General features: G+C 20.4%; 4 protein-coding genes across 5 annotated transcripts; all 4 read right to left on the bottom strand.

Moving 5' to 3' along the window:
* Positions 1 to 407: 407 nt before the first annotated feature.
* LOC108002364 (uncharacterized) lies at positions 408 to 9,529 on the bottom strand. The gene is made up of 11 exons (XM_062081659.1): positions 8,748 to 9,529; positions 8,575 to 8,620; positions 8,337 to 8,476; positions 7,869 to 8,111; positions 6,737 to 6,931; positions 3,601 to 3,664; positions 3,361 to 3,500; positions 1,823 to 2,065; positions 1,388 to 1,588; positions 785 to 932; positions 408 to 590 (listed from the first exon to the last, which is right to left on the bottom strand). The coding sequence occupies exons 1-11, from the start codon at positions 8,803 to 8,805 to the stop codon at positions 512 to 514; spliced, it is 1,557 nt and encodes a 518-aa protein (XP_061937643.1). The 5' UTR covers positions 8,806 to 9,529; the 3' UTR covers positions 408 to 511.
* LOC108002363 (uncharacterized) lies at positions 5,620 to 6,627 on the bottom strand. The gene is made up of 3 exons (XM_017064007.3): positions 6,317 to 6,627; positions 5,993 to 6,125; positions 5,620 to 5,808 (listed from the first exon to the last, which is right to left on the bottom strand). Exons 1-3 carry the CDS (start codon positions 6,339 to 6,341, stop codon positions 5,733 to 5,735), a joined length of 234 nt encoding a protein of 77 aa, XP_016919496.1. The 5' UTR covers positions 6,342 to 6,627; the 3' UTR covers positions 5,620 to 5,732.
* Positions 9,530 to 9,606: 77 nt separating the features above from the next.
* Positions 9,607 to 17,304, bottom strand: LOC133665638 (uncharacterized). Its single transcript, XM_062081658.1, has 11 exons — positions 16,549 to 17,304; positions 16,155 to 16,209; positions 15,918 to 16,057; positions 15,595 to 15,837; positions 15,173 to 15,368; positions 11,906 to 11,974; positions 11,622 to 11,761; positions 10,646 to 10,888; positions 10,294 to 10,494; positions 10,019 to 10,151; positions 9,607 to 9,908 (listed from the first exon to the last, which is right to left on the bottom strand). The coding sequence occupies exons 1-11, from the start codon at positions 16,601 to 16,603 to the stop codon at positions 9,821 to 9,823; spliced, it is 1,563 nt and encodes a 520-aa protein (XP_061937642.1). The 5' UTR covers positions 16,604 to 17,304; the 3' UTR covers positions 9,607 to 9,820.
* A 1,441-nt stretch (positions 17,305 to 18,745) lies between these two features.
* LOC108002369 (lipase member H-A-like) lies at positions 18,746 to 21,921 on the bottom strand. Of its 2 annotated transcripts, none has more exons than XM_017064017.3 (7): positions 21,669 to 21,921; positions 20,898 to 20,952; positions 20,659 to 20,798; positions 19,853 to 20,095; positions 19,411 to 19,611; positions 19,149 to 19,290; positions 18,746 to 18,982 (listed from the first exon to the last, which is right to left on the bottom strand). In XM_017064017.3, the coding sequence occupies exons 1-7, from the start codon at positions 21,721 to 21,723 to the stop codon at positions 18,883 to 18,885; spliced, it is 936 nt and encodes a 311-aa protein (XP_016919506.2). In that variant the 5' UTR covers positions 21,724 to 21,921; the 3' UTR covers positions 18,746 to 18,882. The 2 variants fall into 2 exon arrangements, with proteins under 2 accessions (XP_016919506.2, XP_061938587.1); XM_062082603.1 differs by lacking the exon at positions 21,669 to 21,921 and adding an exon at positions 21,137 to 21,158.
* Between the last annotated feature and the right edge of the window lie 4,517 nt (positions 21,922 to 26,438).

Below are 26,438 nucleotides of genomic sequence, written 5' to 3' on the forward strand. Positions count from 1 at the left end.
TAGAAATTTTTAAAATGATTTTAAAACAATGTTAATTTTTTTCAATATATTAATCAATCAAATGTTGATTACATTAATATTTTAATTCTTCTTACGAATTATAGTTCAATTAATATTAATTATGATTGATCAAGAAAACCAGATCAAATTTTTTAATTTGTTCATAAAAATAATACATTTTTAATCATTTTTTTCATTTATATATTTTGATGTTGATTCAGTTCGAATAAACTTTAAAAAGAGTACTGAATTATTAAATACTTTCTTGACAAAAGATTGAATACTTTGGAAAAAGAAGTTTTATCTTTACGATTTCATCATCCATTTTATATTCACGCAGAATTCTTTTACAAATAGCTATAAAATTAATCATACATATATTGCAAGAAGTGATAACAAAATTAATATTTCATGATAAAATTAATAATTTATTTTGCAATCTAAATATTTAATACATGTATAACATTTATGTAAATATAAAATAACATTATAATTAGTTTAAATAGATATCCTAAAAAGCATTGATAGCTCCATCTAAACCTCGGCCATAAGGACTATTTTCATTCGTTAAGAGGTTATAGCTACCCGTTCTAGAATCAGAAAAATAATTTATTATAAATAAAAAAAATGTTATACAATAAGAATACAATAAGAAAAACTTTAAAAAGTTCCCTTTCTTTTTAAAGAGAAATATAAGAATTATAGTAAAAAATCATAAATAATATACAAAAAACAATATGGATTATTAAAAATTGTCAAAAATTAGTGAAAATAAAATACTAACGCATTGTTCGGTGTAATATATCCCATAGGAACAAATGGAACACCATCACAACCCCAAACTTGGAAATTTGTACATTTGCCAATAAAGGCTGTATTGTTTCTAACCGATTCCGCATAGAACTCGAAAGATCTACGATGACTACAAAGATCTGTAACACATGTAAATGAAAAATAATTAAAAAATTTTTGAAATCGATTTTTATTTTATTCAATCCTTTTCCATTAAGTGATAAAAAATGTGTTATAATAGAATAGAAGTTTGATAATAAAGGAAATTCCATAATAATTCATTGAAATGAGCCATAAGAAAGAGAATATCTACATACTTTTCTCATTATCTTATCATTATATCAAAAAATTTCTCAGAACAAATATTCTCTTGTAATATTTATTAATATAATTAATATAAAAAAGAAAAGATCATTTTAAAATCAATTTTTCGATATTTTTTTAAAACGGCACTATGTTAATATTCAAGATGAATTGATCATCCGATTATATTATTATACTTAAAATTGAACTGAGAAAATGTTTATCAAAAATTTCAAAAAACAAGTCAAAAAATAAAAAAAAATTAAGATTAAATTATACATTTTATACAAACCTTTTGGTGACAGTACTAAACCGAATAACGGACAACCTGGTTGCGGTCTATGGCCATAATTAGGATAAAAATCCACATGACCAACTTTCAGAGCCGTTCCATAGCCACTCTTATCAGTATGTATAACATCTACGAAGACAGCATCGGAGGTACTCAATCGATCATTAAGAAGATAGAAAAGAGGACCAGCAGGATCTAAGCCTGTAAGTGTAAAGAAATATTGAATGCATCCAAATATCTTAAAATCTAAGTAATTAGAATCTAAGATACAAGAAAGTTACAAGTTATTAAATAAAAAATTGTACAACACAGAAAAGATTATTTTTTTCTATCATTAAATAGCCACTAAACCGTTTGATTGAATATTCTTTTAAATTCTTTAAGAAATTACGTTTTTGATTCTCTAATGAAGAAATAAAATATTCACAACGATACCTGTTATCCTAGGAATTCTGAAGATCGTTTGACGACCAATTATGCCTGCAATTTGTGCACCAAGTGAATATCCAATTACATGTATCTTTTTTGGATTCACACCACCCTTCACTAAACTGTTCAAAGCATCGGCCACAAGTGTGGTGAGTTTTTTCATTGTTATCACAGAAATTGGATAAAGTTGAGCAGCAATGTCCCGATAATCGAGTGCCAAAATATTATCCTGTGTATTATTTAAATATGCTGCAATAATTCAGGAAAAATTAAAAATTAATTATTTTTTACATGACATTACAATACAATACAATATTGTATTGTAAAGTGAAAATGAAAAGTGAATGTTTCATAATTCGATAATAAAAAGTAATTTTGTCAAATCACTTTTAGTTAATTTCAGAAATAGATAAAATATATTTATTATTATTATTTCAAAATTTTTTTAATTATGTTTGGTATATATAAATAATTTATATTTAAGAAATTTCTCATAAAATATCTTTTATGTTTTATTATTCTTGAATAATTTGATTTTTTTTTATTATTATATATTTATTTATTGAAGACTGATCAAAAATTGTTTTTTAACTTTAATAAATTTATAAATATGCTAAGAATAAAAATATAATAATTCACTCTTAAATACGTATTATTTATGTAAATCTGTAAATTACTACGCGAATTGTAGAAAGATGTAACATATTTTTGGAACACTTTTAGAAAGTGGATTTCAAAAGAAATAAATAAAAATATTAATCGAACTTCATCTATATTTTAGATAAAATGATAGAGATAGAGTTTCATTTTTGAAAATATTAACACTTCACTTCTGAATGTATTGATATTTACTTTATGAAGTGAATATATTACATATTATTATTTACATATATATTATCTTGCCTATTATATCTATTATAGTAAACATTATTATAATTATAATATTATAATACAAACATTGTAATTTTTATAAATTACAATATTTTATAAATTGTAAAACTGTACAATGTAATAACAATAAACCATCATTTACATTTATACAACATACCATGAAGTAACTAAAAGATCATGTATTTTAACATATTTTTACCATTATTTTTTTTATATAAAATTTTATTATATTCGAAAGATTGAAAATTATTTAAGATATATTTTAATCCTGATTGATTTTTCCAACAATAAAAAAAATTTTATAATTTTGTAGATGATCATCTATTGTCAAAGAAATTATTAATATACTTTATAAATTCACAAAATGATAATTAATAATTCTATAATATTGTCATTTAATAATTCAATGATTATAATAAAAAAAAATATGAAAATATTATTAATTTGATTTGCGAACAGCTATATTATTGTTGACTTAAAGTGGAAATAATCTTATGGGAATAATCCTAATCGATTAAATAAATGCAAAAAAATTGCATTAATTAAATGTAAATATATTTAACTTAATTTTTATTATATACAAGCGAAAACGAGATAAATGTAAAAATAAAAATATTGATAAATTATTGATGAAATTTCTATGCATAACTTACCATTCGTTATTATTTTTACGTTATCAGAATTGATATCATGTCTGTAGCTAGTTATGTAGAATGCTAAACTATTATTCTTTTGTATGTGAGATAATAATTGATCAGCATTTCTTACATTTTTATCAATATGAGTGCCATCTCTAAAGAAAATTATTTCATGATAAATATTAAGTGAATAAACATCATAGAATTAATTTTTTTTTATAGAATTCATTAAATTTGTTACTTGTAAATAATTACCTTTTATACAAACGTAAGAAAACATTTTTAGTTATGTCTACATTTTTATTAGTTACATTCGCATCTGTGAACAAAATTGTTAATAATAATTTCTATTATATTATATTTAAACTTTATTTTAAAATTGCTATAAAGAAACTTTTAAAGTAAAAAATCGTGTTTATATAATTCTAATAAATAAATTAAAACAATTCTCTTAATTAAAACTGATATCCTTAGAAATGAATTAATGGACAATAAAGTAATTAATTAAAATTCATTAATATGTAAATCTTTGTAAAATAATTATATTCTTTATGATTATTATTATTATGATTTATATGAATATTATGATGAGTATGACTTATTGCAGAATATTTTTTTCATCAAAAATCTATTTTTGACTGAATTTTGAAAAATTTTGTGATAAAACTTTTTTTATATGAAATACACTTGTATTTCAGAATTTCAAATTCTTCTGAATTTTTCAAATTTAGAACTTTCTTATAATTGTAATTTATTAATAATTTATTAATAATAACTAAAATATAATTTTTTATAATTTTTCCACTTTTTAATTATTAATTTAAATATATAAAAATATATAAAAATTTATTAACAACTTACCTGTCAATATTATAGTAAGAAATGCTAAAAAAAGATAGGTATGAATGTTGCCCATGTTCACAGGCGAATTCAAGACTTTTGATTATTCATGCAAACTATAAAGTTAATTTATTTGAATCTTGAAAATTATATTTAGTTTATTTTTTTAATTTTATTCTTCTAAAATTTCGAGTGAGTATATTATTTCAAAAAAAATGAAAAAATTTCTGAAACAGATTAATTCTTTCATGAAACAAATTAACCTAATAAATTAATTTAATTCTTTTATGGAATAGATTAATCTAACATAACTTACATATTTTTAAAATCAATTATATATTAATTTTTTTAATTGATAATTGATTAAAAAATATTAATTAATTAGAAATAATTAACAAAAATGATTGTTTTCAATCAATTGCTTGTTTACCAGAAACTGATCGATTTTCTTCTTTACAAGACTTAAATATCACATTCTTAATCATTTTCCTCTTATATAATTCATTCTTATCTACGATCTTATTAATTTTATCTTAATTATCAGTATAAACTTCTTTACTTAAAAACATATTTCGTCGACATATTGCATATAATTATAATATTTTTTATCAATTATAGTTCGAAATTAAAATAATAGTTGATGATGTTTCACATTATCCAATCATTTAGATATTATGATTTTTCAATATAAAATTTACAAAAAAATATTTAATTTAATATAATAGTTATAGTCAATGAATTTGCAACATTAAAAAATAGATGCACTTAATATTCTATGTTTATAAGGAAAAAAGTTCTTAAAAATTCTTAAGAATTTTTATTTTACACCAATATATAAATCAATAGTGTGATGTTTATTTCAATTTTATATTTACATATTTTAAAAAGGAAAAATTTTTAGGAAAAATATTAAATTAAATTAAAATTAAATTAAATTAAAAAAATATTAAAGTTTGAAGAGAAAATAATATTTATCCTATTTATTTTTTATTTATTTTCAAATTTTGTTTGAATAATAATATATTTAAAAATTTCTTATTATAGTATTTAAATGTAAATTTTTCCAATGAATATCTTGTATAATGAATGATATGATTAATGAGAATGTTGATGAATCAGATTCGTTTGATCTTTCGAAGGTTGAAAAGGGTGATTAAAATTATCGATGATTCACGAAAATGTGGATATACAATTCCAAACTGTTATCAAAATGAAATCGAAAAATTATTTACGATATCGTTACAAGTAAGAAATATATTTTATGATAAAATAAAAGTATATATGTGAATTCTGAGTGTTTACGCGAAAATTTTGAATGGATTATACGTATAAGATGATTAAAAAAGAGAGAGTAATGATTTAAAAGAAAAAAAAGTAGAAACATTATACATTTATATTGTATTATAAATAGTAATGACAAATTTACAAAATTAATCATTTTATTTTTTTAATTTATTTTATCTAAAGTTAAATATTTAATACATATACGTAATAAAATTTATACAAATCATGTAATAAATATAATCAATTTTGATAAATAAAATATCCTATTCATCATTTACTCCTTCGTAGCCTCGACCATAAGGACTATGCGCATTTGTTACGAGATCATAATTACCCTTTCTAAAAGTATAATAACGATTAGAAGATAATACAATTAAGAAAAAGGAAAATATATATAAATGTTTCTTTCTATAATCTCTTTTTAAATACATAAGAATTTTTGTATCGAAAAATTGTAAAACATATAAAAAACAAGGTGGATCATTAAACACTATTTAAAAATTAATAAAGAAATTATACTAACGCGTTTCTAGGCGTAGCGTATCCCATTGAAATAAACAAATCGTTGCAATCATTTCTGCACTTGCCGATAAAAGCATTATTGTCTGTAATCGATTCCGCATAAAATTCGATAGCTCTATTGTGGCTACAAGTATCTGTAACACGTATAAATGAAAAATAATGAATAACGTACAATGAGAAAAAAAAATAGAAAGAAAAGCATGTTTATTCAATTTTATCAAATAAGTGAAAAATAAGTAAACTTTTTTACTTAATAATTAATAAAAAAAAAAATTTCATGCTAATTCACATATTTATATACATATATATTTATACATAATATTACAGCCGTTTTGATTCTCCAATTCCATTTCTACTTGTCTAACTGGTTCTGTTTTATTTTACATCTCGAATATCTCGATTCATTTGTCCAACCACAGATAATTTATTCAATTTGTCCAACCAGTAGATTCTTGTTCTACTTGTTTAACCATTTTAATCTATGATCAATTTATTCCACTTGAGAAATGTCTTGTTTGTATAAAGTATACATAAGGTATTTGAATATCTTTTTTTATCATTGTAAAAAAAAATTATTTTATTATTTTCATTTTCTTTTTATAAATATCATTATTGTACATTTTATTACACAAAAGCTTACATCAAAATGAATTTAACCAACTTATGCTATGATCTCTGAAATTATATGGTTTATAGAAAATTCAAAGTATTTAAAAAATAAAAAAATTAAATATTTTTTACGTACTGAAAAATAACGTAGAGATAAGCGGGCAGCCTGGTTGCGGTCTACGGCCATTGTTTGGATAGAAATCCACATGACCAAGTTGTTTAGGCAATCCAAGAATATATGAATCAGTATGTATTACATCTACAAAGTCAGCATCGAAAGAGTTCAATCGAGAACTGAAAGCGTAAAATAAAGGACCAGCAGGATCTAAAGCTGTAAAAGAAACTTTGTTCGCATTTAAAGCCTTGAGTTTTACACCGCATAGAAAAGAAAAATTTTCAAAAAAAAAAATGCTCAACACAGAGATATAAAAGATTATAGTAATTATACACTATATAAACAACACCGATCACCTTGATCTTGATGTTATCAATTTAAGTAGTTTTTATTGCTTAATTGTCAGATTCTTATCAAGAAATTTACAAAAAAATTTACAAAATTTACAAAAAAAATTGCACCTATGTATATATATATAGATAAATAGATAGATAGATAAATGCATACATACGATAGCATATGCATTATGTTCCTCTTATCTATTGCTTACATAAACATTGCGGTGTTCAAAATATATTACGAAGAATTAAAAATTTATTTTCCCGTGAATTTTGGATTTTTTCGAATGCAAAAATAAAATATAAAATAATCTTTAGATCGAAATTACAATAAATAAAATTTTTGTTTATTAGTAATAAGCTATGCTAACGTAATACTAATGTAAGACATAATGTATGACATAATTGACATAATAATTAACATTAAATTTATGCATTTATACGTTTTAAGTTGTTACAATAGTATATTAATATACACGTTATCATTTGCATATAAGCAAAATTATATATGTATAAAAATAGCAATTTCTCTTTCAAATATCTCAAAATTATAAATTCAAATATCTTCAAAATTAGAAAAGTTCGATGAGATTCTATGTTACTTATATCAAGATCAAGATAACCGTCTAATCCTATAATGAATAATTGAATTATTAATTATTAAATTAAAAATTATTTTTCATTAAGTTAAATTATTCATTATTTTATAAATTATTCATTAAGTTTCTCAAAGATTCGATGTCGAATCAACCTCTTATTCTGCATTTTAATGTTATTTATAACAGTTTGAAGAAGTAAAATGTTAAATAAATAACCTGTTATTCTTGGAATTTTGAATTTCGTTTTACGACCAATTTTCCCTGCAAGATGTGCACCTAACGAATATCCAATTAAATGTATCTTTTTTTCATTCACATCATTGTCTATCAATGTGTTCAGAGCATTGGCAACAATCGTGCCGAGTTCATTGATTGCCAACACAGAAATTGAATAAAGATGTTGTGTAATATCCCGATAATCGAGTGCTAAAATATTGTCTTGTGTGTTATTTAAATACGCTGCAAAAATTAAAAAAAAACTAAATATTTTCAAATAATATTGCATAATAATACAATATAACGAGAATAATCGCTGATCGTTTCAATAAATACACACATAAACCGTATCGATTAAATATAATTATCATATTTAATTTAATTTTTATTATGTAAATAATGAAAAAAAGAAAAATGTGAGATGGAAATATTATATATTATTAAACTATCGATGGAATTTCCATTTACCATTTATTATTAGTTTCACATTGTCAGAATCGATATTACTTGTGTAACCAGTTATATAAATTACTAAATTATTATCCTTTTGTATATAAGATAACAATTCATCGGTATTCCTTATATTTTTATCGATATAAGAACCATCTCTGAAGAAAATAATTAAAGGTGAATTTTAAATGTGCATATAAATTGATTTTTTTGTTTCGTTCAATTCATTAATTTCACGTTGTTTGTAATAATTTACCTGTTATACAAACGCAAGAAAACATTTTTAGTTGTGAATGTAGCATCTGTGAACAAAATTAATTCAAAAATTATTTAAAACTTATATTATTATTATCTTAATATTTCTAAAAAAAGAAAAGAAAAGAAATAAAATTAAAAATCGTGTGAAAAATGAAATCTATAAAAACTTACTTGTCGTCGATAGAAAAGTGAGAAACAATAGAAAAAAAAAGAAATGAATGTTATCCATGTTCAAGACGAATCAAAACTTCTTATTGCTTGTGCGATACAATGCGATAGATTAATTTATTTAAATCCTTAAATTGCACTATATTTTTTTTACCTTCAATTAATAAATATTTTTAAAATTTTTCCCACCAAATTTTATATTAAATATATAAATTATATAAATATTAACGTTAAATAAATAATTTGCAATTAAGTTATGTAATTAAGTTTTATTTATTATATATATTATATTTATTATATTTATTATAGTTATATTTATTAAATTGTTTCTGCTTGCTTCTCATAAAATGATCAATTTCCTTATTTACGAGACTTAAATATCATTCTTCATCATTCTTTCGTTATATAATTTAATCTTACTTCTGATTACTTATTAATTATCTCAATTATTGTTGTTTTTTTTTCATTTGAAAACATATGCGTATTTATTGTACTTTGTGTTTTATTATAACATGTTTTATCGATTATAATGCATCATTCGAAATAAAAATAATAGTTTATAATATATTTCTCAGAAAATATGTGTATATATATTATTTAATTAGTTAGAATTATGTTAAAATTCTGATAATAAGATGAGGAAAATACGATTCAGAAAAATATAATTGAAAAACTTAAATTCAACAAGATCGAATAAGTTTTGCAAGTTTTTCAATCATTACAATAATAATCATTGCCAAAGAAGCGTTAAAAATATCGATCGTTAAAATATTTTCTTAAACTTAGCCAATTAAATCTCTGGAGTTAAAAAATATTTTCATCATTTCATTAATTGAATAAGAAGTTGCATATATACGGAAGATTCGCGAAAAAAATTTGCATATTGCTTTCGTTATTCCTTTTATACTCAGAATTCTTTATAAAATTAAATTCACTTCACTTGCATGTACAAACAATATATATAAAATTAATATATATTATAATGAATTTCCAATATATATACATTATTATATAATATTTTTATGTATCTATATATCTATAATAAATATAATCAATTTATACATAAATAGATACAATTACACATCATTGATTATGATATGAGTCCCATCGTAGCCTCGACCATAGGGAGAATATGCATTTGTGAAAACATCATAATTACCTTTTCTAAAAAAATATATAATAATAATAATCTAAAGATCAGAAAATAATACAATTTAAGAAAAGAGAAAATATATAAATTTTCTTTTCGATTTAAATAAAAATTGAATACTAACACATTGCTAGGTGTAGCGTATCCCATTGGAACAAATACATTGTTACAATGATTTCTGCATTTGCCTATGAAGGCATTATTATCTCTAATTGATTCTGCATAAAACTCGACAGATCTATTGTGACTACAAATATCTGTAATATATAATGATGAAATAAGCAAATTATATTATGAATTTAAGTTAGAAATTGAATAATCAAAAATTCCAAATAAGGAATCATCATTCGAAAATTAAAAAAAATTAAGAGTCTTGTACATTATGTATCTTGTACAAACCTGTGAAAAACAATATCAGATTGGTTGACGTACAGCCTGGCTGAGGTCTGACACCATAATTAACATAAAAATCTACATGACCAATTTCTTTAGCGAGTCCCAAAATACCTATATCAGTGTGTATAACGTCTACAAATTTAGCATCAGAATTCGTCAAATGAGCATTAAAAATGTAGAACAAAGGACCAGCAGGATCTAAAGCTATAAGAAAAGAGTTCGTTTGCATTTATGGTAAAGAAAAAATGCGAATAGAGAAATAAAATTTATGAATCATCGAATGTACTTCGAAAAATAGTTTAATATAAAAAAGATTATATCTCATTAAATAGCTTCTTTAAAAAATGAATGACACCTGTTATCCTGGGAATTTTGAATTTCGTTTTACGACTAATTTTTGCTGCAAGATGTGCACCTAATGAATGTCCAATTATATGTATCTTTTCTGGATTCACGCCTCTGTCTACTATACTGTTCAAAGCATTGGCCATAAGTTCGCCAAGTATATTAATTGCTATCGTAGAAATTATATAAGCCTGATATGTAATGTCCCGATAATCAAGTGCTAGGATATTATCTTGCGTATTATTTAAATATGCTGCAATAATTTGGAAAAGACGATTTATTATTAGATAGATATTTTCAAATAATGTATCGTATATAATACAATGTGTTATATGAAAATTAAACATTAACTGATAAATAATGAATAATGATAATGAAAAGTAATTTTATTAAAAGATTATCACTAATAGTGATTCTAATCAGTTAATTTCAGAAACAAATGAATTATTATTAATATATTTAATATTTAATGTATAATACATCATTAATATATTTTAAAATTCTTCTAGTTAATACTTATTAAAAATTTCTTGTCTTCGGACAAATAAATTTCAAGTTTCATTAGCATTAAATAATTCGATAAAGTTTCAAGAAATTTGCATTTTTTTTAATCGTTTTACATAGAAAATCGATAAAAAATTTTATTTCATTTTGGTCTTGATAAATTTATCGTTAAATAAGTTAAGAATTTTTAAATAATAATGCATAATCTGTTATTAAAGATATTACTAATATATTTTGTATTAAATAGCAAAATAGTAATTTAATTATATAATCTTATAATTACAAAATAAAAAAATAAAAAAATATCGTTAATTTATAATATAATTACAAATCATGTAAGATAAGATAAGATAAAAATATGTATAAATTATGTTTAATTAGCATTTAGTTTATATTGCATGTATAAATAATGAGAAAAAAATATAAAATATGGAAGTATAAAATAAAAATTAAATTGCCGATTTGTATCTATAATAACTTACCATTAGTTATTAGTTTCACGTCATCAGAATTAATATCACACCAATAACCAGTTATATAAAACACTATACTATTGTTCTTTTGTACGTGAGATAACAATTGGTTAACATTTTTTAAATTTTTATCAATATAAAAGCCATTTCTAAAAATGAAACTTGATAAAATCACTTGATAAAATTTAAATATGCAATTAATTATATTATAATTAAATATATTATAATAAAAATTATATTATAATCTTTTTTTTTCGTTCAATTCATTTTATATTAATTGTAAATAATAATACCTGTTATATAAACGCAAAAAAACATTTTTAATTAATATTCTTAAATTATTCGCAGCATCTGTGAACAATTTCAAAATTAATAATTCAAATTAATAATAATTAATAATATTATAATTAACAATTCATATTTATATTATATAAAAAATTAAATTTTTAAAAAATCAAAAATGTGTTTACATTTTTGATAAATAATTTTAAATAAGATGAAATAATTTTTAAACAATTGAACTTTAACTATATTGAAAATATTTGAAAATATTTGAAAACTTTTGAAAATATTTAAAATATTTTATTTGAAAATTTTATACATATATGGAATTGTATTCTAAACTTGAAAAATTTTGAATTCAAGTTTTTCTAAATTTCTCAGTTTTAAAAACTTTTCTATGATTTCCAATAATTATTGGATTTATTAATAACAATTATGCAATGATAATTAATTTCTTTTTTAAGTTTTTAATTTTTTTTTAAATATCTAAAATCTATCAAAAACTTACCTGACGATAAGAAAATAAAGAATACTAGCCAAAGATAAAAATGAATTTTAATCATGTTCATAATTATTTAATTCCTCTGCAAATCAAATCATTTTGTTTATTAATTATTAAAATTTATTACATTTTCTTAGCTTTATTTTACTAACATGTCAAATAAGTATAGTATTTAAAAATATTATGTTTTTAGTTCTTTAACAATTTAATTCAACAATATTTATATATTTTTAAAATTAAAATAATTTTTCTAATATCAAATTATATTAATTATATTCAATTAATATTAAAGGTTATTAGCAGTTATAGTTCTTATTTATCAGAAAGTAATATTTAAATTATTTGAATAATTTAAGCAAAAGTTTATAAATAATGTTTTATATAATGTTTATATTAATATTTCAATGTTGAAATTTAAATATACACATATATAATTACAAAATGTATACATTTAGTTTTTTATTCTTATAAAAAAAAACTGATTCTAATAATTTTGCATCAGCTATATATAATAAGATTTTTATATAATAAAATTTTTTATTTGAAAGTCATATCTCGAAGATAAAGCATTTTTATTAAAAAATGTTAAATTCAAAAGTTTCATAGTTTCAGAAATGAAATATATCCTATTTATTTTTTATTTATTGAAAAATTTTAAGATTATTTGAAAGTAAGTTTCAATTTTTTAATGGAAATTAATATTTTCACAATTTTTTATAAAAAAAAAAAAGAAGAAAAATTCTTGCATTTTTTTCGAAAATCCGATATTTTCGAAATATTTAAATATTTTTTTTTCAAATCATTGATTATGACTATCTATCAAATCACATAATGCAATATAATAATGGATGGGATTAACAAATCAAAATAATTTTGAACTCTTGAAAATTGAAAAGAATGATTAAAATTATTAGTAATTCACAAAAATAGGAACATGAAATTCTGAATTATTACCAGAGTTTATTATAAGATGATATTAAGATGATATAAGAATATTTATAATTTTTTATATTTTACGAATAGGAAATAAATTTTTATAATAAAATATAGATGTATATATAAATAACAATCCTAAGAATATATAAGAATACTTATATAAAAAACTTTGAATAGACTGCATTATATAACTTAAATTTTATTATAATTTTTTTACTGAATGCATAAAATATTTTAATATTCAAGTTATTTTCAATGTAATACGCAGAAATGGAAAATATGATAATGCTCTTACGAATTTAAATATAATGCCGTATCCAATGGAAATACTTTTATTAAATCAATATTTTTTCTTTTCAATCATCTTATATTTATAACAATTGTACAATTATAAAATTATATTATCAGTTTTTAATAATCATGATATTATTATATTGAAATAAATTGTAATATTATTGTGATATATATTGTGATATGTATGTATATATATATATATATATATATTATATATTATTAAAATAATAATTATGATATCATTATATGTTATTAAAATGATATATTTACCCTTAAAAAAACAGGAAAATTCTTGTAAATAAGATTAACTAGCTTAATAAACAAAACTTATATCTATCTGATTTGCAAATAATTAAATAATAATAACAAGGTTATTATTATACGTAATTTTAATTCTTCTCTGAAGATATAGAACGTGTAAGGATTCTCTTATAACTAAATCATTTACAGATTTCTACATATGATAATGATATTTTTATGATGATGAAGAGAACTGGTTAAGACAACTGATGAGACTATAAAAAGTGATGTATATAATTCTATGTATAAAAACTGAAATGTACAAAAAATAAAAGAAAAAGTAATCAAGACATGAAACAAAAAAAGAAATAAATATTTTAAAAAATCAGATGTAAAAATATATGAATTTCAGAATAAAAATTATTATTAGAATAGATAATAGAAACTTAATTAAAAAATTGTGTTAAATAATGTTTTCCAATTTTTTTCTAACTGGAATGTGCACATTATGCACATTATGAAAGGAAAGAAATTTTGCACACATGACTTCATTCGTTATACTATATTTACATAGAATTATTATAATAATAATATTATATATACAAAAGAAAATTGATATACAAACAACGTGATTGATAACAAATATTCATATATTTTATAATAAAACTTATTATTAATCAAAATTATCATTTAAATCTTAATATAAATATTTCAAAATGAAATAAAATATTTATCCGTGAATAATAAATATAATCAATTTAAATCAAAATAAATATTTATGTTCTATGAAGTATTGATTACTCCTTTCAAGCCTCGACCATATGGACTACGTTCATTTGTTAAGAGATTATAATTACCTCTCCTGAAAGTATAATAATAATAATTTAAATTTTCCTTTTCGTTTTTTATGTCGGCCCCCCCCCCCCCTTCTTTAAATTCAAAGAGAAGTGTAAGAAAAATAAATTTTTATCTTAATGTACAGAAAAAACAGTATGAATCATTAAAAATTGTTAAAAATTATACTAACGCGTTGCTAGGTGTAGAATATCCCATTGGAATAAATAAAGTACCATTACAATTTCTTCTACATTTAGCGATAAAAGCGTTATTGTTTTTAACTGATTCCGCATAATACTCGAAAGATCTACTATGGCTACAAAAATCTGTAACATATGAAATAATCGAATTATATTATGAATTGTTAAACTGTTGAAATTAAAAATTGTTTATTAAAAAAATTCTAAACAATAAATCGAAGTTCGGAAAAATAAAAAAATTAAGAACCATGTGCCTCATACAACCTTGTGTCGATAGTATTGGGCCGATTATTTTACAACCTGGTTGCGGTCTATGACCATAATTAGGAAAGAAATCTACATGACCAACTTTTACACCCAATCCATAAAAACCCATATCAGTGTGTATTACATCCACAAATTTAGCATCGGAGGAAGTTATATGAGAATCGAAAATATAATATAAAGGACCAGCAGGATCTAAAGCTGTAAAAAAATTTAAACATCGCAATGTATTTAGAATGTTTAATAATTATAATAAATAAAAAATTATAAATCATTTTCTATCGTGAGAATCAAATTTCAATATTTTCTTTAAAAAATTTCCAAGTCAAATTAATAAAACTTTTTACTCTGCTCATTTAATTATGTTATTTAATGGTTTAACGTTAGTTTATTTTTAACAAGAAAAAATAAAATATTCATAAATGACCTGTTATCCTGGGAATTTTGAAGTTCGTTTTACGACCAATTCTCGCTGCAAGTTGTGCACCTAATGAATGTCCAATTAAATGTATCTTTTCTGGGTTCACGCCATTATTCACTAAATTGTTCAGAACATTGGCTATAAATGTGCTCAGGTGATTTATTATTATTACGGAAAGTAGATAAGTTTGATTTGTAATATCCCGATAATCAAGTGCTAAAATATTATCTTGCGTATTATATAAATATGCTGCAATAATTTAAAGAAAAATTGAGAATTAATTGTTTGTAAAATGATATAAAATATGTTGATCAATTTTCTATCCATACCATTCGTTATCATTTTCACGTTGTCAGAATCGATGTTATATGTATAACCAGTTAAATAGAATATTAAATTATTATCCTTTTGTATGTAAGGTAACAATTGATTAGCATTCCTTATATTTTTATCAATATAAGAGCCATTCCTAAAGAAGACAATTATTTGATAATAAAATTTAAATATGCAAATAACTGTAAAATGTTTTATTTTATTAATTTGATTGTAATCTGTTACATAATTACCTGTTATACAAACGCAAAAAAACATTTTCAGTGAAATCAGTCATATTCATAGTATCTGTAAACAAAATTAATTTTCCAAATTATTAATTATGTATTACATTACATCGATAAAAAGAAAAACTTTTAAAATAAAAAATTTTATATCTATATATTTTTAATAAATAAATTGAATGATTCTTAAATAAAGAATGAAGAAAATAAAGAATTTCAATCATTTTAGAAAATTATATAATAAAATTTTATATGTATGGAATGTATTCTACAAATATTTCTAAGTTTCGTAGTTTCAAAATTTTTTGATTTCTAGTAATTGTTTATTGATATAATAATTTGTTCACTTTTTCATTATTTTCGAATATAAAAAAATGTATTAAAAAATACATTAAAAATTTACCTGCTGAGAAACAAATAAAAAAGACTAGAAGAAGACAGAAACAAATGTTAATCATATTCAGATAGATGAATTAAATCTTGTGATCACTATAAATTATAAATTAATTTATTTAATTTAATTTATTAAATTGTGAATTAATTTATTTCAATTTTTAATTGAATTCACTATATTCTTTTATCTTTATTTTTTCTTATCTATATTAATTTATTTCAATGTGTTTCGTAAATATTTAAAAACAAAATAAAAAACTCTTAAATTACAATTAAACATTCAGTATTTTTAAAGAATTGATTCCAAAATTTTTCAAAACTGTGATGAATAACAGTCAATATTATTCTATTTATTTATATATATATTTATTCACGTTATATTCGTATGTATATTGCACTCTAATGTTTTTCTACGAGGTTGCACTTTCAATCATTCTAATCATTAGTTTTACAACAAGAACAATTGTGTTATAACCATATTCGAAAAATTATAAAAATTATAAATTACACACTTGAATGAAAATTTTTCAAATCAAAAATAAATGATTATTACTACTATGAAAATGCTGTTGTATAATGTAAATAATTTTATAAACACTCTAAAAAATATTTTTTATAAATTCTTATATATATATAATTCTTATATAAATATTTGATCTAATTATCACCAATAATTTATTTTTTATAGAATATTGTAGAAGATTGCATGTAAATGTGATGGATGAACAAATTACACTAACTTTTTAACGTATCTCTTAATAACGGCATCGTAGAACAACAAACGCAGACTTATATACACGAATGAATGTTTCATACTGATTAAATCCAAACAAAACTACAACTGAAAACTACGCTCCTAGTAATTCCTAGTATCTAAAACTGGTTACTAGCTTTCAATAAAATCTTTCACAAAATCCACAAATCGCTCTGATCTTGAATACCTTGAAATCTAAAGGTCAAATTAAGAACACACTTTCGAAAAGACCTTTAATTAGATTGAAATTGAATTAAAATTAATTCTGAAAAAAATCAATTCTGATTCATTATGATTCATTATATTCAATATGATTTATTAATTCCAATGATGATATAATTGATAACAACAAACAATAATCATCTATAATCTCTATTATTGATACTAATAATATATATAATAAATAAGTTAAATAGTTATATAAGGCAAAATTACTAAAATAAATAAGATTCATAAATGTTCATGCATTTAATTATAACTGATATCTTTTCTTATTTATCAATAATTATAAAATTTATATCATATACTTAAATATTTTTCTCGTTAATATAATTAAAACTTATATTTATTAACTTATGCAAATTGAATTTTACTTAAAGTTTTATTATTTAAATACTATTTTTACTATTATTTAATACTATTTTAAATACTATTTACATAATAAATTAAATTATATAATAGAATATATAATAAATTGATAGATATATGTTATTATAATTATAATAATATTAATTGCTATATAATAATAATATTAATAAGTGAAATTATAATAATTTTATAGCAGCAATTCAATCAAACGATAAGTAAATGAAAAATATTTTTTCATTTCTATTATTCCACTTTTTTTAAGCATTTCAATAATATTATTACTAAAGATACATGCATTGAGAACATATCGCTATTATTGTGTTATAATTATATTTTTATATTAAATTATATTAATCAATTTTACTTTCTCTTTTCATAATCAAAATTAAAAAACTACTAATTTTGATCGAAAAATTGATAATCTTTGAATTGCTATATTAATCTTTGAATTATTATAATTAATTGCAATATAAAAAACTTACAGAACTTCATTTTAAAGCTTGAAATTTCAAGACTTCTTCTAGAAATGAGTTTTCAAATTCAATTTTCTGAAGAAATTTTTTTTTATATTATATATTATTTTTTTTATATTTTTATATATAATAAATTAAGAAATATGATGTTTTTTCAAAAATATTTTATACCTATATAGCATCAATGAATAAAAAAAAATGTTATTAAAATATTTATCATCATAATTTTTTTTTTTTTTGGTAAAAAGATTAATGTATGACATAGCATATCTTACTTATAATATAATATAATATATGATATATTAATTTTTAATTAAAGATGAATATTGCAATAAAAAAATCATTTGACATATTTCAAGAGAATATTAAAATAGAGATTTATAAAAAATAAATGCAAGCAAGAAAAATATTTATTTCGTCATTCTCCTTTCAATATAGTATTTATATATAAACATTTATTTTATAACTTGATACTATTATATTAATATTATAATAAATATAATAAATATTATATCGATATCATATCAATTTATATTATAGGAACTATTTTCAATGGATTAAAAGTTGCTCCTGCTAAACCTTGGCCGAAAGGACTTTCTCCATTCGTTAGAAGGTAATAACTACCAGTCCTAAAAGTAATAAAATTAAATTAAGATCAAAAGAATGTTAACATAAACAATAAAGAAAGAACTAATTTCAAGAAATTTTTTCTTTTATTATTCATTTTATTAAATAAGAAGAACTAAATTTTTTATATTAAAAAATTAATTAAAAATTAATAAAAATTATACTAACGCATTGCTAGGTGTAGCATATCCCATTGGAATATATTCAACGTTATCACATACATTTAATGAATAACACTTTGCAATTAAAGAGGTATGATTTTTAACCGATTCCGCATAAAATTCAAAAGATCTACTGTGACTGCAAAGATCTGTAATATGTGAGAACGAAAAACAATCAAAAAGAAAATAGCAAGAAAGAAAAAAGATAAATATAACTTTTAAAAAAATATAAGTTTAAAAAAATCAAAACTCAGAGATTTTATGCGAACCCATTTGCGATAATAATAAGCCGAATAACGGACAATTAGGTTGAGGTCTATGGCCATAATTAGGAAAGAAGTCTACGTCTCCAGTTTTCAATGCCAGACCGTAACCACCAATATCAGCATGTATAATATCTACAAATTTAGCATCAGAAGATATCAAATGAGAATTGAGAAAATAAAACAAAGGACCAGCAGGATCTAAACCTGTAAAAAAAAATTTTACTTACATTTAAATATTCGAAAAATATTTTAATTCAATAACAAGACTTAGAAAATTCAATTCAATAAATTTTATACCAAAATCAATAAAATTGCAATATATTACTTGTCAAATAAAGATTACTTTTTATTAAATTATTAAATATATAGCTTCTTCAAGAAAGTCATTAAATAACCACTAAACTTAATAAACATTAGAAATATAAAGATTCATTATAAAAAATACCTGTTATTCTAGGTATTACAAAATTCACATTGCGAGCAATTCTTGCTGCAAGCTGTGCACCTAATGAATGTCCAATTATATGAATCATTTCAGAATCTACACCACCATTTACCAATGAATTTAAAGCATCACCAACAAGTTTGCCGAGATCATTAATTGCATATACAGCAGTTAAATAATTTGCTTGTGTGATATTTCGATAATCAAGAGCTAAGATATTATGCTGCGTATAATTTAAATATACTGTAATTATTCAAAAATAATTGTATTAATTATTTTCAGATAATATATAATGCAATATGTTTTATGGTACCATGATATATAATATAGTAAAGAAACTTTCTTATGTGATAAAATGATAAAAAATAGTTTTATAAAACTTATTGTATTGATTTAAATCAATTTATTGTAAAAATAAATCTATTTATTATTATCTTTTAAGTTAATTCCTCGATAAATTTCTTATCATTGTACTAACAATTCTGAAATTCTTTTTGATTTTAGAATTTTTGTGACAAAATTTATATCATTTAAAATCATCACACACTCATCACTATATAGCACAAATTAAATTATTTTATTATATTCTATAATATTATCTATCTCGTTTATTTAATTAAAAAAAATTATTACTATTTTTTAAATCTGAGTAAATTTATTCTTACAAAAATTAAAGAAAGAGATTCATTTTGCCAATATATCAAAATAAAATGTTTTTCTTAACAATTCTAGATTATTTAGCTATTACATAAATGACAAAAGATAGAACAATGTCTAAACTGTGAATCGAATTTTTATTAACTTACCACCCGTTATGAGTTTAACATTTTCAGAATCGATATCATATGTATAGCCAGTGATATAAAATACTAAATTATTATTCTTTTCTATGTAAGGTAGCAATACACTAACGTTTTTAACATTTGTATCAATATAAGAACCATTTCTATAAAAATTATTTAATTGTGAATTTTAAACATGTAAATAAATTAGAATGATATAAGTTTCTTTTATTCAATTATTTTGCTTATAACAGTTATTATACCTATTATATAAACGGAAGAAAGAAGAGTCAATCAAATTATAATCAGAAACAGCATCTGTGAACAAAGTATACCAAAATTATTATTAACTTATTATATTTCGATTTACCTGTCTTGAAATTGTTAAAAAAAAGGGAAAATTTAAAATAAAATATTTATATAATATTTATATAATTCTAACAAATAATGTTATATACGTTAAAATAATTTTTTTAATTTAAATTAATATTCTGCTACTTACTTTGCATGCATTTACGTCATGCATGTATTTACTATCATGTGTGTATTTTTTTTTTTCGTTTTTAGAAATAATAAAGATACATCACATGCATGTAACTTACTTACATTATGTAAAGTGGATTTTGACTATTTTAAAAAATTTTGTATACATTTTGAAAAAAAATATTTTAGTAAAATTCTTTACAATAATATAGAATATAAACTATTAAAACAAGATTGAATTTAATTATTTTTTTTAATATCCTGTAAGATTTCCTTATAATAAATATTTAAAAAAAAACATAAAAATGTTTGGAAAGATGTTTCATTATAAATCATTATATGTTTCTCAGAACAAAAAATAATTTCATTATTAATGTTATCTGAATTAAATTTTTAGAAACTTCTTTTTTTTCGATATTTTCAAATTGCTAAATTTTTTTGTTATTAGAATGTAATAAAAAATAATTAATAATAATATTGCAAAGAAATTTATATTCGCTTAGCATTTTATTTGTTATATATAGAAAATATAAAAGAAATCAAAGACTCACTTGTTAACAAAAAATTGAGAAATGCAACGAAAACACAGAAGCTATTTTTAATCATATTGCAAATATTATTATTGCAAATATTTAAATATAGATTCAAAAATGAAATAAAATTTATACAAATTTAAAATTATCATACAATGTCAAAATTAAATGTATTTATATTAATGATATAAATAATAAAAAAAATGTAAATATAATTGAAAACTTGAAATGTGTTTTTACTGAAAAATGATCTTTTTAAAACTAAAATGTTATATTTTGTAAACATTATTCTCATTTTATAGTCCAATTTTATCTGAAACAATTATTAAATTTATCTTACTGCAAGTTTTTACAAGTTTTTCTAAGGTTCCAAAATATTTAAACAAAATATATCGTAGTGTAATATATGATAAGAATAGATTAAGTTGATATAGATAATTACAACAAGCAAGTAAGTTTTTAAAAAAAAAAATAATTTAGAAATAATTTAGAAATAATAATTACAAATAATTACAAATAAATATAATGACATATAAAAAAATTTTTAATATTTTTCAGTATTAAGAAATTTCATTTTTAATAATAATATTATTTCTTTTTATTCTTTTCTTCCTAACGCCTTTAGTCGTCGCTAAAAATATATGCAGTGGAATGAATTTTTTATTTATTATTTATTTATTATTGTATTTTTATATAATTATGTATTAACTATTCATCCTTTTTCCAGTTCATCATATTATATTAGTTTATTATCTTTTCATTTTTAATTGCATTATATTATATTAATGCGATATGTACAGAATGATAATATATTTGAAAGAATCTTTTATTTTTTACAAATGAAAACAAATAAAAAAATTAAGTTTATTTATTAAGTTACAAACTTCAATTATTTTATTATCAATCGATATTATTGTATCGCTTATATTGTACTAATCTTTGCGTTTATTTTGACTTGTAGAATTGATTTTTTAAAAAATATATTATTGAATGTATTAGCACTCTGTACTAATATTTAAATTCGAAGTGATTCAAAATATTTTAAATCTAATATTACATTTGAATTATTCTATATTTTGAAATATGATATAAAAACTAATAATATGACATATAAAATATGAGAAACTTGTATTGATTATTTTTATTCTATTCAGAGAATTCAATAGATATAATATAATAGATATAATACTTCAATAGATATAATATATTCATCCCTATAATATTTATTAAGATTTCAAATTTTTAAAAATCTTTGATATAATTCTATGTAGATAAAATTATAAAAAATTCGACTTTTGTTCACAGTTATAAAATTTTAATTGTAAATCTTGAAGAACAATGAAAATTTTTGATAAATCTTAGAAAAATGAAGAAAAAATTTAAAGAAAATTTATTTTATATTTATTTTTTCAATATAAATGAATTGATTATTTATTTTTTATTTAAAATCATAAAAATCTATATAATTTTTACGTTTAAATTCATATAATTAAATATAATCAATTTATGCTATAAGTATAATGGATTAAAAGTTGCTCCTAATAAATCTCAACCAAAAGGATTCTCTGCATTTATTAGGAGATAATAGCTACCAGTTCTAAAAATATTAAAATGATCAAGATCAAAAGATTAACATAAGCAATAAAAAAAAACTAATTTTAAGATTTCTCTTTTATAATATTCATTTTATATTAAACAAGAAGAACGAAAATTTTTATGTTGAAAAATTAAATAAAAATTAATAAAAATTATACTAACGCATTGCTAGGTGTAGCATATCCCATTGGAATAAATTCAACGTTATCACATACATTTAATGAATGACATTTCCCAATAAAGGCACTATGATTTTTAACCACTTCCGCATAAAACTCGAAAAATCTATTGTAAGTACAAATGTAAGTACAACTATAACATGAAACGTAAATGATAAACAATAAAAAAGAAAATAAAAAAGAAGAAAAAAGGAAAATTTTTAACAATTATATTTTTTGATAATATTTTTTGATAATTTTCACTTTGCTTAATGTGGCAATAGAATATTGTTTCTTATGCCATTTTAAAGATAAATGGTAAAAAATATTTCAGAATAATAATAAGAAAAAGGGATTTTTATATATAATTAATTCGCAATATATATTAATAATCCTCATATAGAATACAAATATATAAAATAAGTCACAAGAAAGAAAATATCATTGTAAAATTTATGAAGACATAAAAATAAATAAAAATTTTTAGAATCACTTTTTCTTTAAATCAATTTTTCTTTAAATAGTATATATATATATATATATATATATATATATATATATATATATATATACGTATGTACGAGTTTGAAATATTAAATTGTTTATAAAAAATTTTAAAGTTTAATTTTGGAAAATTAAAAAAATTAATATCTAGGAATCTTGTACGAACCTTGTTCTGACAGAAATGGAGTTATTACTGCATAGTCGGATTGCGGTTTATAGCTATAATTAAAAAAGAAGTCCACATTACCAATTTTCAATGCTAAATCATAGATACCCATATCAACGTGTATAATATCTACAAACTTAGCATCAGAAAATGTCAAATGAGAATCAAAAAAATAAAATAAAGGACCAGTAGAATCTAAACTTGTAAAAAAAAGTTTTATTTACGTTAAAATAAATAAAATTTATTCAATAAATTTAGTAAAATTCAAAAAATATTTTAACTTAATAACAAGAACATTCAATTCATTAAATTTTAACTGCAATATTATTTGTCAAATAATCACTTTTTATTAAATTATTAAATATATAGATTCTTCAGGAAAATTATTAGATAGTCACAAATTTAAAAGACATTTAAAAATATAAAGATTATAAAAAATATCTGTTATTCTAGATATTATAAAGTTCACAATGCGAGCAATTCTTGCTGCAAGTTAAGCACCTAGTGAGTGTCCAATTATATGTATGTTTTCTGATTTCACGCCATGGTTTACTAATGTATTCAAAGCATCAGTAACGAGTTTGGCAAGATCATTAATCGCATATACAGTTATATAATTGGCATTTGTAATATTCCGATAATTAAGATCCCTCAGAAATAATCCTGAGTATAATTTAAATATACTGTAAAATAATTTTATTAATTATAAAATAATTTAGTTAACTTATAAAATAACTTATGAAATAACTGTATTAATTAGTTTTAGATAACATATAATGCAATCTACATTTTATGATAACATGATATACAATATGATAAGGAAAATTTTTTATTTAAATGATAAAAAATAGTTTTATAAAACTTATTATATCGGTTTGAATCTAGTTTATTTTAAAAATAAATGTATTTTTCATCATATTTTAAGTTAATTGGTTATAAATTTATAAATAATTATAAATATATAAATAATATAAATAATACCTTAATAAATTTCTTATTATATTAACAATTCTTAAACTCTTTGATTTTAGAATTTTTATGACAAAATTCATATCATTTAAAATCATTACATTCATCGCTATATAGTACAAATTAAATTATTATTTTACTATATTCTGTAATCTTATGTATCTCATTTTAAAAATTTAAAAAATTATTATTATTATTTTAAATCTAATTAAGTTTATATAGATTAAAGGAAGAAATTCATTATATGAATGTATTAAAATGTATTAAGTAATTTTACTTTAAGAAAAATATTTATTTTTCTTAACAATTCTAGATTATTTAGCTATTACATAAATGACAAAAGATAGAACAATGTCTAAACTATGAATCGAATTTTTATTAACTTACCACCCGTATGAGTTTAATATTCTCAAAATCGATACCATATGTATAGCCAGTTAAATAAGATACTAAATTATTATTCTTTTCTATGTAAAGTAGCAATACACTAATGTTTTTAACATTTGTATCAATATAAGAATCATTTCTAAAAAATTATTTAATTGTGAATTTTAAACATGTAAATAAATTAGAATGATATAAGTTTCTTTTATTCAATTATTTTGCTTATAACAGTTATTATACCTATTATATAAACGGAAGAAAGAAGAGTCAATCAAATTATAATCAGAAACAGCATCTGTGAACAAAGTATACCAAAATTATTATTAACTTATTATATTTCGATTTACCTGTCTTGAAATTGTTAAAAAAAAGGGAAAATTTAAAATAAAATATTTATATAATATTTATATAATTCTAACAAATAATGTTATATACGTTAAAATAATTTTTTTAATTTAAATTAATATTCTGCTATTTACTTTGCATGCATTTACGTCATGCATGTATTTACTATCATGTGTGTGTATTTTTTTTTTTCGTTTTTAGAAATAATAAAGATACATCACATGCATGTAACTTATTTACATTATGTAAAGTGGATTTTGACTATTTTAAAAAATTTTGTATACATTTTGAAAAAAAATATTTTAGTAAAATTCTTTACAATAATATAGAATATAAACTATTAAAACAAGATTGAATTTAATTATTTTTTTTAATATCCTGTAAGATTTCCTTATAATAAATATTAAAAAAAAAACATAAAAATGTTTGGAAAGATGTTTCATTATAAATCATTATATGTTTCTCAGAACAAAAAATAATTTCATTATTAATGTCATCTGAATTAAATTTTTGGAAACTTCTTTTTTTTCTATATTTTCGAATTGCTAAATTTTTTTGTTATTAAAATGTAATAAAAAATAATTAATAATAATATTGCAAAGAAATTTATATTCGCTTAGCATTTTATTTGTTATTTGTTATATATATAGTATAATAGAAAAGAAG

Source organism: Apis cerana, linkage group LG11, assembly GCF_029169275.1.
Source record: "Apis cerana isolate GH-2021 linkage group LG11, AcerK_1.0, whole genome shotgun sequence".
Taxonomy (NCBI): Eukaryota; Metazoa; Arthropoda; class Insecta; order Hymenoptera; family Apidae; genus Apis; species Apis cerana.